This window comes from Coregonus lavaretus, assembly GCF_964263955.1.
Source record: "Coregonus lavaretus genome assembly, contig: HAP1_SCAFFOLD_1762, whole genome shotgun sequence".
Classification (NCBI taxonomy): domain Eukaryota; kingdom Metazoa; phylum Chordata; class Actinopteri; order Salmoniformes; family Salmonidae; genus Coregonus; species Coregonus lavaretus.
The window spans coordinates 1-12,242 of record NW_028158593.1 but is presented as its reverse complement, the minus strand read 5'-3'; the positions used below and the strand labels follow the sequence as shown (position 1 = coordinate 12,242).

General features: G+C 44.7%; 1 protein-coding gene across 1 annotated transcript; it reads right to left on the bottom strand.

Moving 5' to 3' along the window:
• Positions 1-228: 228 nt before the first annotated feature.
• On the bottom strand, positions 229-12,062 carry LOC311123789 (CUGBP Elav-like family member 3-A; the record flags this gene model as incomplete). The annotated part of the gene is made up of 10 exons (XM_084198021.1): positions 229-819; positions 3,825-3,990; positions 4,366-4,509; positions 4,660-4,764; positions 7,036-7,101; positions 7,365-7,565; positions 8,032-8,167; positions 8,693-8,854; positions 9,938-10,146; positions 12,014-12,062. The coding sequence occupies 9 exons, from the start codon at positions 12,060-12,062 to the stop codon at positions 3,863-3,865; spliced, it is 1,200 nt and encodes a 399-aa protein (XP_084054147.1). The 3' UTR covers positions 229-819; positions 3,825-3,862.
• Between the last annotated feature and the right edge of the window lie 180 nt (positions 12,063-12,242).

Below are 12,242 nucleotides of genomic sequence, written 5' to 3'. Positions count from 1 at the left end.
TAAAACCTCTCAGAAAAGGTGCAGTCCCTCCCATCCACATTTATCCTAAAATCTAAGTAGAAATTGAAAATATGTTTGTGATTCTCCCCTTTCTTTATTTCTAATACAATATCCCTTAACGAAGATAATAATAATAATAATAATAATAATAATAATAACAGTAATAATAATAATATTGTGTCATTTTTCAGTGATTTTTCTAAAGTACTCTTCTTTTTGCATTTTTTTGTAATTTTCTAGATGTTACTCTTCTTAAACTAAATTATTTACAGGCCATAAGGATCTCTCTCCAAAGTTTCTCTAAACTACTCATTTTGTCTCAATATTTTTTCCTGTTTTGCTTTTTTTATTACGAAATGAGGCCTTCCTATTTGTATCATGTTATACACATGTTATACACATGTAATAGACATGTTATGGTCCAAAGAAGTGATATATCACCATTATTCATCACCTCATCAATGACCTTAGTAAGTACTTCCTGGGTCTGTGTATGTGTGTGATCTTCACTACCCTACACACTCCAGACTCCTCACAAACCATTTTCAAACTGAGCCCAGTTCAATGGGTAGGATTACTGACATATCTGTATTTGAAAGTATGTGTGTGTTTGTGTGTGCGAGGCCTATACTATGTACATTGGTCAATATCTGTGCCTTGGCCCTTTTAGAGTGCAATGTGTGTGTGTGGTGTGTGTGTGGTGTGTGCGTGTGTGTGGTGTGTGTGTCTGCTGTTCCCCGTCGCTCAAAAGAAAGGTAGTAGGTCTAAGGGCGCAATGCACGCTGGGATTCCACCACAGCCAGAGTCTGAAAACTTCACCTGCAAGAGCGAAGAAAGGAAAGAGTGAGAGAGGGAGGGAGGGGTTGGGGCACAGATGTAGAAAGAGAGAGAGAGAGAGAGAGATAGGGAGGGAGAGAGAGAGAGTGAGAGAAAGAGACAGGGAGGGAGAGAGAGAGAGAGAGCTTGTTAGGACATGGATATAGTCTTCTGTTTTCCCTCTACTATAATCTATATATCAGAGAACAAAGAAATAACAGTATGGAAACAATTCATCCCTCATGTGGATGACATTTCCAACTCAAATCTATTACCAGAATACATTTGCACAAAACAGTTTACCCCTACAAAGTCTGCATCATTGGATACTATAGTAAACCTCTGTGTTTTTCAACAGGGATAACATCATGGTGCTTTTAAACATAGACATACACAGTGTCCAGGGCATGCAACTCAACACAGTGAAATATCCATTAATGTTGTTGTTGTCATTTAGGAGGCCTTTTGCCTTTTGTGTAATTGTGTGTGTGAGTGTCTGTGTGTCCGTGTGTGTGTGTGTGGTCCGTGTGTGTGTGCGCGTGCGCACGCACACATTGTACTTGTGTCTTAGATCACGGCAAGCAAAGATTCCCAACATGCATCACTCTCTGGCAGTTGCAGTATAGAACTTCTGGGTGACAGTCTCCCTTAGTCCACAAGTAGCCTAGAATTTTGTGGTAGCTTCTCATGTAAATTTAAGCCATTACAATAATATTTTCTTATTTGTAGTCTTTGAATGTTATTATTCGATTATTCAAATTTGGATGAACTGATCCAAGGTCAGTTATGTGTTTTCTCCCTTATGGTTAACGTTTTGATTTGGGGCAGGTTAGCTGATCCTAGATCTGGCTCTATGAGTAACCTCTACCCGTACCAAGAGCCAATCTTTTTCCCATGTATATTAATTCTCCCAGAATTCCTATAGTTTAAGTCTGTTCTCCAATCAGCAAGAGGCAATGTTTAGCACCATCATCACAACCACATACCATTACCTCAAAACACCGGCCAGGGGGGTGAGAGAAGGGGAGAGCGATAGATAGAGGGGAGGAAAGGAGAGACGGAGTGATAGAGAGATATAAAACAGGAGGGGGAAATAGACTGGTAGAAAAGAAGGGGAAATAGACACCAATCAAAATGTCAGGCCAGTGGACAGTCTGACCAATCAGAAGCCAAGGACACACAGCCTACCAATCAGAATCCAGCTCAGCAGAGTTTAGCGTCATCAGAGGTCCACAGTCCAATGCTGCATCTCAATAGTCTAAAGTAACTTCCTCCCCTTGTCTCCTTTCTCTCTACGCTGATCTGCTAATCTTCCGCCATATTGTTTTCACATGTTATTTGTTTTCAGGTCAGTGCAGATTAAGGAAATGTGACCAGGTGATGAAGGCTCTTAAAACTATGAGATGCGCACGTAAATTAGGACTTGGACTTATCCTAGGAATGTGTGCTGTTTCTGGGGAGTTATTTATAATTCATTGCTTAGCTTACACATGCTAAATAATTTCACACATTTTCCTTACAAAGTGGTTACCCACCTCTATATCCACATAGGCTATGATCAGCACCAAATGCAGGTGGCTGGGCTGGACTGGGCTGGGCTGGACTAGGCTGGACTGGGATAGTTCTAGGGCTTGGTTCAGAGAATGGTTCTGAGTTCTGCGGAATGGTTACGAGTTCTGATCCAGTCTGCCCCTCAACTGTACTGATCAACACGTTTCCAAACTACCATCCAACGGTATAAATCTGTACTTTAAACCCAACAACACATGAAGGGGCTCCATTACCTATTACCCCATTACACACTGAATGGCCTGGTTAGAGACTGTAGGAAAACACTCATAAACCTACTGTAATCACACAGTTAACTTTGGACACCCTCACACACACACACACACACACACACACACACACACACACACACACACACACACACACACACACACACACACACACACATACACACATACACACACACACACACACACACACACACACACACAGCCCCCTTGCCCACCTCAATCTAGTGGTAGCCCAAATCTACAGTAGAATTATAATGATAATAATGACAGCAAACAGAACACTACAGAAACTGATCAAAAACTAAACTGTGAAAAACAACAACCATTGATACAGAATTTACCCAAATATCTAATACAATTATCCATCAGTCAATGCAGATATTCAATCGAATCAATTGATACTTAATCAGATCCCAGTTATTGACAGTTATTGATCAGTATGTGCACAGGTCGATACAAAATAAAGTCACAATGCACCAAACACAGTCTGTGGTCACCACGGCAACAGGGCATGCAGGTCAGTGCATGGCCGGTTGCTCGGGGCGATGGAACAAACAAAAAAATCGCCAAGGGCAACCAACACAGGCAATCCACCTCCACAGCAACCCAGACACAGGCCAACCAATCAACTTACAATACGTGAGAGGAAGGGAGGTCGGGGCTTTATCGGTCGCTAGGTAACCATTGCCATAGTGACGGGATCCCCGCGAATTATGATTGGACGGGAGGATCTCGGGTGAGGTATGTTGTTGTTTCAGGAAAAGATTAAAAAACATCAGAAAAGAAAAATAAATAAAATATATGAAGTTGGATAACAATATTTAAATAATTTAGTTGAGATTAATTTGGCTGCAATATCTCTAAATGATTGAACTACCTACAAAGCATTTTTTGTTATTTCATGTGTTTAATATTCTTTACCACATATGCACTGATTATTTAAGATCCTGCCCACTCTCTCCATATAGCCCTTTCACCAATCAGCATTTTAGAAAGCTGTGACTGACAGCAGCTTGAATAAACTCCATTGTCATTCTTTCCTGTTTCCTCCCCAAACCCAAGTATCCCTCCTCTTTCCCACCACTTCTTCCTTACACAGCCAAGTATCCCTCCTCTCTCCTCCCTCCTACCCTTCTCTTTCCTCTCTCCTCCCCTCCTCTCTCCTTCTTTCTCCTCCCCCTCTCTTCCCCAACCCCTCTCACTTCTCACCTCTCGCTCTCTCTCGTTCTCTCTCTCTCCTCTCTCCTTCAGTAGGGGCGGTTGGCGTCTTTAGGTCGTTTCAGCTGCACCTTGAGTCTCTTCATGCCGATCTGGAAACCATTCATAGCCTGGATGGCAGTCTGGGCACTGGATGGGTTGTCAAAACTCACAAAACCTGGGGAGGGATGGAGGGAGGGAGGGAGGGAGGGAGAGGGAACAGAGAGAGAAAAATTCAGAAATGTAATATAACATGTATAAAAAATGTATTCACTCACTAACTGTAAGTCGCTCTGGATAAGAGCGTCTGCTAAATGACTAAAATGTAAAATGTAAATAATCACATTGTTTCATTGTAACAGACAGAGATACAGTCATACAGTATGCTACCAGCAACTGAGAGTTACAATCATCATGTATCATAGCAACAGGTGGAATTGCAATATCTCCCTCCATTTCTCCTCCTTTCCTTTTCTCATGGATACATGCTATTCACCCATCCCTGCCTCTCTCCTATCTCTCCCTCCCTCCAATCCCTCTCTTTCTGTCTTACCGAAGCACTTGCTCTGATTGGTGGCGCGGTCTACAAAGACTTTAGCTGAGATTACGTTTCCAAAGGGCAGAAACATCTGAAGCATCTCACTGTCACTGAACTCCTGAGGCAGGTGGTAAATAAAGATATTACAACCCTCTGGACCTAGGGGAGGAACACACATATACGTTAGGGTCTGCAACTGAGAGACACACTCGCACAAATATTCATGAGGATCTGTGATTCACACGCACACTAATCTGAGACACACACACACACAACAGATGCTGTCTGAGAGACAGGACGTGACATCACCTTCTCGCTGCTGCTGTTGCTGGGGCTGCTGGTGTTGCTGGGCAACCAGGGTAGGTTGCTGTGGAAAATGCTGGCCGACCAATCCATAGGCAGCAGGGTACGCCGCTGTGATGAGAGAGAGAGAGTGACATCAGATGATGAGACACTGGCTGGAGGTCCAAGTCACCCCTAACCACAGATCTAGGATCAGATTACCCTACATGCCCTCAATGACAGAGATTAGATGGATGAACACACCTCTGACCCTGTACCACAGGGATCATCAACTATATTCAGCCGCGGGCTGATTTTTTCTTCAGGCGATGGTCAGGGGGCCGGAACATAATTACAAATAATTTGTAGACTGTAAATTGACCGCAAGAATCCAGATATAACATTTGACTAAAACATAATAATTTCAAACCTAGCTTACATTTGTATACCATCACATATATATCTCTATTATGCGTGGGAATACTTTGGAAAATATTTCCAAATTTAAAATCACTTGCTGGTGTTTTTAGTCTTTTATGTCCTACGATAAAAAATACAAAAATAAAATGCAACTTTTTTTGGGGGGGCTCAGAAAAGTTGGGGGGCCAAATAAAATCACTGCCAGTTGGGGAACCCTGCTGTAGCAGGTAATTACTGTACTACTCTGAGAGCATTGAGGACTCCATTCTGACGATGCAAAATAAGCACATACAGTGAGCTCCATAATTCATTGGACAGTGACCATTGTTTTGTTATTTTGGTTCTGTACTCTAGCACTTTGAGTTTGAAAGGATACAATGACAATGAGCGTGAAGTGCAGACTGTCAGCTTTAATTTGAGGGTATTTTCATACATATCGGATGAACCGTTTAGAAATGACAGCACCTTTTGTACATGGTCCACCCATTTTAAGGTACTACAAGTATTTGTTCAATTGGCTTCACAGATGTGTGTCGTTAGGCAGGTGTATTCATTTGTGTCGTTAGTGAATGCAGGAGAGCTGTTGATGAATAGTAATGATTCTAGACGTTGCTATTGCCTTTGGAGGTTGTTATTGGGGTGTGACAACATGAGGAAGACAGCAGTGTCGATGCAAATGAAGTTGGCCGTCATAAGGCTCAGAAATGAAAATCAATCATTCAGGAACATTGCAAAAACCCTGGCCATGCCCAAGTCAACAGTTTTGTTCATCATTAACAAGAAAAAAACAACCGGTGAACTCAATTATGTAAAAAGACCCGGTAGACAGAGGAAGACCACTGTAGTGGATGACCGGAGAATACTCTCTATGGTGAAGAAAAAACCCTGATAACAGCCCAACAGATCAAAAACACTCTCCTGGATGCAGGTGTAGATGTGTCAAAGTCTACCATACGCAGAAGACTACACCAGCAGGACTACAGAGGGTACACTACAAGATGCAAACCACTGATAAGCCTGAAGAACAGAAAGGCAAGATTACAGTTTGCTAAAAAGCACCTAAAAGAACCCCAAGAGTTCTGGAAAAAAATATTGTGGACAGATGAGACAAAGATTAACATGTACTAGAGTGATGGAAAGACAAAAGTGTGGAGAAAAAAAAGAAATGCCCATGATCCAAAGCATACCACCTCATCCATGAAACATGGTGGAGGGGGTGTTATGGCTTGGGCCTGTATGGCTGCCAGTGGAACAGGCTCACTTGTCTTCATCGATGATGTGACTGCAGACAGAAGTAGAACAATGAATTCTGAAGTCTACAGAAATATTTTATCTGCTCAGATAAAACCAAATGCCTCCAAACTCATTGGACGGCACTTAATCACGCAACAAGACAATGACCCTAAACATACTGCTAGAGCAACAAAGGGGTTTTTGATGGCCAAAAAGTGGAAAAACCTTGACTGGCCGAGTCAATCACCAGATCTGAATCCAATTGAACATGCATTTTACATGCTGAAGAGGAGACTTAAGGCAATAAGTCCCCGAAACAAGCAGGAACTGAAGATGGCTGCAGTACAGGCCTGGCAGAGCATCACCAGGGAAGATACCCAGCGTCTGGTGATGGCGATGCATCGCAGACTTCAAGCAGTCATTGCATGCAAAGGATATGCGACCAAATATTAACAATGATTACTTTATTCTACATTATGTTAAACTGTCCAATGATTTTTGATGCCCGAAAATGGGGGGGACCATGTACAAAAGCTTCTATAATTCGTAAACGGTTCATCCGATATGTATGAAAATACCCTCAAATTAAAGCTGACAGTCTGCACTTCACCCTCATTGTCATTGTATCCTTTCAAACTCAAAGTGCTAGAGTACAGAACCAAAATAACAAAACAATGGTCACTGTCCAATGAATTATGGAGCTCACTGTAAGTGTCATAGGAGCTGGTAGTGTGTGTGACTGTGGCCCACCTGTGTAGTGCTGCATGCCTGCATACGCCTGCTGGAGAGGGTCTAGAGATAATGCTGGACTCTGGGCTGCAGGGAGGGAGGGAGGGAGGGAGGGAGGGAGGGAGGGAGGGAGGGAGGGATGGAGGGAGGGAGGGAGGGAAGCAGGAAAGCAGGGAGGGAGGGAGGGAAGCAGGAAAGCAGGGAGGGAGAGAGGGAGGGAGGGAAGGAGGGAGGGAAGGAAGTATGGAGTGAGGAGCAGAGCAGAGAGAGTGAATATAGGGAACAAATGACAAATGGAGATCTCAGTATTTTCGTGGTAAATATTCTATCTTTGGTAATTTAGCTCGTACCTTGGTATGCATGAATGCCATTTGTGTATAGTGCTTCCGATGCTTGCTGTCCATTGGTTGGTGGACTGTAACCATTGACTCCTAGAGGTGGAGGTAGTGATGGCACAGGCGTGGCTGAGATGGTTGGAGGGGTATTCGTACCTGCAAACCGGGAGGACCAATCACAGTGGAGGAGATATTGTGATTGACAGCTACTAGACTCTATAGTGTATAAGAAAGAGAAAAAGGCAGGGCATAAATGCAGGGGAGAAGCAATGATTGGTTAGTGGGGCAAAGGGAGTTAAGGGAAGGGTGCATCTTATTGTAAAGTGGCTTCCTCTCCTTGTCTACTTCCCTCAATCTGCATTGATGTTAAATGAACTGGACTGGTGAAAGCTAATTCCCAGCTTTCAGATTAGTGTAGAATCGATTAGTGTACACTGTAAAGGATGTTGATTAGACGAGGAGAAGAAGCCACTTTACACTATTGAGATGCACTCATAAGCAGATTAATTTAGAAACTAATGAAGAGCAGTAAATGTACATCAAATAGACAGACTTGATCTGCATAGCATAGTAAACATTAGATCAGTCCATGTTATTACTAACATACAGTATCCGTAAGCATCTGTAAGTGTCTGTGTGTCTGTGTGTTTGTGTGTGTGTGTGTGTGTGTGTGTGTGTGTACCGGAGGACGATGTGATGGGCGTGGCAATGATTCCGTTTGCGCTGAGCGCAGCCATCTGCTGCATCTGTAAACTGGCAACAGTTGCTACAGGAGACAGGTAAGCTGACTGAGCAACCAGAGCCTGCTGCTGGACAATCTAGAGAGAGAGAAAGAAAGAAAGAAAGAAAGAAAGAAAGAAAGAAAGAAAGAAAGAGATAGAGAGGGTGGAGAAAAATAAAGGGGGAGAGAGAGAGCGAGAGAGAGGAGAGAGGGAGAGACAGGGTGAGAGAGAACGAGAGAGAGAGGGAAGGAGATAGAGAGGAAGATAGAGAGAAAGAGCGGGAGGGTGAAAGAGAGAGAGGAGGATGAATAGAGATGTAATTACATGTCCATTATATCCAGCCACGGGGTTAATGGCTGTGTTACAGAAAAGCTGTGGTTACTAGGAAGTGTGTATGTGTGTTGCTGTGGTTTTTGTCGAGAGATGTCTAATGCTAAATGACATGTCCATTCAGTAATAACATTAGTGCAGATTAGGCCAGTGATAGCCCCTTGAAAAACATCACATCCTCTCATACCCAAAGCACCACTCAAACCAGTGTGTGTGTGTATGAGTGCCTGCGTGCATGTGTGCGTGTGTGCATGCACGTGTGTGTGTGTGTGTAACGATGTGTGTTCTTACCGCCTGTGCGCTGACGGCCTGTGTGTAAGCGTTGTAAGCAGGGAAGTTGAGTGTCATGGTGGGGCTGAAGATGCCCAGCTGTGACGCCACCTGCTGCATCCGTCTCAGCCCTCTCTCCTTCTCTGTGTCGGCAAACTTCACCACCAGACTGGACGACGCACCCTGCAAGGAAACATACACAGGTCTTTAAGTTAAACACATGGATTTACTGAATTACCCGATATTGGGAAAACAATCAACCAAGATTTGGTGCACTGTTTTGAAACGCATATTTATGTTGAAAGGTAAATAAAGTACCTATCAAACCATTTACAGAGACAGGACATATACTATATGCTATACTGTTACTGTACAGAATACTTTTCCCATAACAATGAGAGAGGGATAGGTAGGAAGACTTGTCTGTGATTTAGAGAGGGAGAGGTAGGAAGACTTGTCTGTGACTTACAGAGGGAGAGGTAGGAAGACTTGTCTGTGACTTACAGAGGGAGAGGTAGGAAGACTTGTCTGTGACTTACAGAGGGAGTGGTAGGAAGACTTGTCTGTGACTTACAGAGGGAGAGGTAGGAAGACTTGTCTGTGACTTACAGAGGGAGAGGTAGGAAGACTTGTCTGTGACTTACAGAGGGAGAGGTAGGAAGACTTGTCTGTGACTTACAGAGGGAGCGGTAGGAAGACTTGTCTGTGACTTACAGAGGGAGCGGTAGGAAGACTTGTCTGTGACTTACAGAGGGAGAGGTAGGAAGACTTGTCTGTGACTTACAGAGGGAGCGGTAGGAAGACTTGTCTGTGACTTACAGAGGGAGCGGTAGGAAGACTTGTCTGTGACTTACAGAGGGAGAGGTAGGAAGACTTGTCTGTGACTTACAGAGGGAGCGGAAGACTTGTCTGTGACTTACAGAGGGAGAGGTAGGAAGACTTGTCTGTGACTTACAGAGGGAGAGGAAGACTTGTCTGTGACTTACAGAGGGAGAGGTAGGAAGACTTGTCTGTGACTTACAGAGGGAGAGGTAGGAAGACTTGTCTGTGACTTACAGAGGGAGAGGTAGGAAGACTTGTCTGTGACTTACAGAGGGAGCTGTAGGAAGACTTGTCTGTGACTTACAGAGGGAGAGGTAGGAAGACTTGTCTGTGACTTACAGAGGGAGCGGTAGGAAGACTTGTCTGTGACTTACAGAGGGAGAGGTAGGAAGACTTGTCTGTGACTTACATAGAGAGAGGTAGGAAGACTTGTCTGTGACTTACAGGCAGTGTGCGGCTCCCATGCAGGGTGCTAATGGCAGCCTGAGCTTCAGCATGTCCCTGGTACTTCACAAACGCACAACCTTTACTGGTACCATCTGGGCCACGTAGTACAGTACACTCGTCTATACTGCCGAAGGGCTCAAACAGCCTCTTGACGTCTTCGTCACTCTGCTGTTTACCCAGCATGCCCACAAACAACTTCCTGTCTTCTGGAAGAGGGCCACACCAGGGGGAGAGAGGGAGGAGGGGAAGAGAGGGAAGAGAAAAGGAGAGGAGTTAGATAGCTCTGATACTAGAGAGATACGTATCCTACATACTCAGTTCATAAAACATATCATGGTGCTCTCATTGAATCTCATTATGTTCTAGCAGGCCAGTGATTGGAGAAAAATATGTGTTGCGATACTGCTACCAACCACCAGGGTGCAGTATAAACTTATAAACTACAGAGAGATGAAAATTAGGACTAGAGGAGCAACAGGGATCACAGTAGAGAACACTAATAATGTATGTGTGCGTGTGTCTGTGTCTGTGTGTGTGAGTGTGAGTGTGTGTGTGTGTGTGTGTGTGTGTGTGTGTGTGTGTGTGTGTGTGTGTGTGTGTGTGTGTGTGTGTGTGTCTTTGAGGCTTACTTTACAATGAGTGTCAGCAGATACAGATTAACAGAGTTTCCGTAGCAAGAGTTCCCACTTGGTGAGAAGGAGTGTCACATTGAAGACCTGACTCTCCAAATTCAATTTGTGAAAAATCCTCATCTAAATTTGTGGTTGACCTCAACCCTGCTGTAGATACAGATTGAAGTGGGTAACTTCTGTAGAATTGGACAGGTGTGTCATTATAAAGTAAGATGGGGTGTGTTCTCATTAGTGAAGAAGCGTGTTTATTTGTGTGTGAGGCAGGTGTGTGTGTGTGTGAGGCAGGTGTGTGTGTGTGTGTGAGGCAGGTGTGTGTGTGTGTGTGTGTGTTTGTGTGAGGCAGGTGTGTGTGTGTGTGTGTGTGTGTGTGTGTGTGTGTGTGTGTGTGTGTGTGTGTGTGTGTGTGAGGCAGGTGTGTATGTGTGTGTGTGTGTGTGTGTGTGTGTGTGTGTGTGTGTGTGTGTGTGTGAGGAAGGTGTGTGTGTGTGTGTGTGTGTGAGAGAGGCAGGTGTGTGTGTGTGTGTGAGTGTGTGAGGAAGGTGTGTGTGTGTGTGTGTGTGTGTGAGAGGCAGGTGTGTGTGTGTGTGTGAGGCAGGTGTGTATGTGTGTGTGTGTGAGGCAGGTGTGTGTGTGTGTGTGTGTGTGTGTGTGTGTGTGTGTGTGTGTGTGTGTGTGTGTGTGTGAGAGGCAGGTGTGTGTGTGTGTGTGTGTGTGTGAGGCAGGTGTGTGTGTGTGTGTGTGTGTGTGTGTGTGTGTGTGTGTGTGTGTGAGGCAGGTGTGTGTGTGAGGCAGGTGTGTGTGTGTGTGTGTGTGAGGCAGGTTTGTGTGTGTGTGTGTTTGTGATAGGCAGGTGTGTGTGTGTGTGTGTGAGGCAGGTGTGTGTATGTGTGTGTGTGTGAGGCAGGTGTGTGTGTGTGTGTGTGTGTGTGTGAGGCAGGTGTGTGTGTGTGTGTGTGTGTGTCTGTGTGTGTGTGTGTGTGCATGTGTGAGGCAGGTGTGTGTGTGTGTGTGTGAGGCAGGTGTGTGTGTAACAGTGTTGCTTCCGTCCCTCTCCTCGCCCCTACCTGGGCTCGAACCAGGGACCCTCTGCACACATCGACAACAGTCACCCTCGAAGCGCCGTTACCCGTCGCTCCACAAAAGCCGCGGCCCTTGCAGAGCAAGGGAAACAGCTACTTCAAGGTCTCAGAGCGAGTGACGTCACCGATTGAAACGCTACTAGCGCGCACAGCTAACTAGCTAGCCATTTTACACCGGTTACATGTGTGTGTGTGTGTGTGTGAGGCAGGTGTGTGTGTGTGTGTGTGTGTGTGTATGAGGCAGGTGTGTGTGTGTGTGTGTGTGTGTGTGTGAGGCAGGTGTGTGTGAGGCAGGTGTGTATGTGTGTGTGTGTGTGTGTGTGTGTGTATGAGGCAGGTGTGTGTGTGTGTGTGTGTCTTACCTCCTCTCCCCTCGCTGTCGGCTGGTTTCACCTGGATGGGTCGGTTCATCTGGAATACAGACAAGAAGGAGATCAATACACATGACATACAGTATGATCAACACATGTTCAACATACTGTATGATCAACACATGATCAACATACAGTATGATCAACACATGTTCAACATACAGTATGATCAACACATGATCAACATACAGTATGATCAACACATGATCAACATACAGTA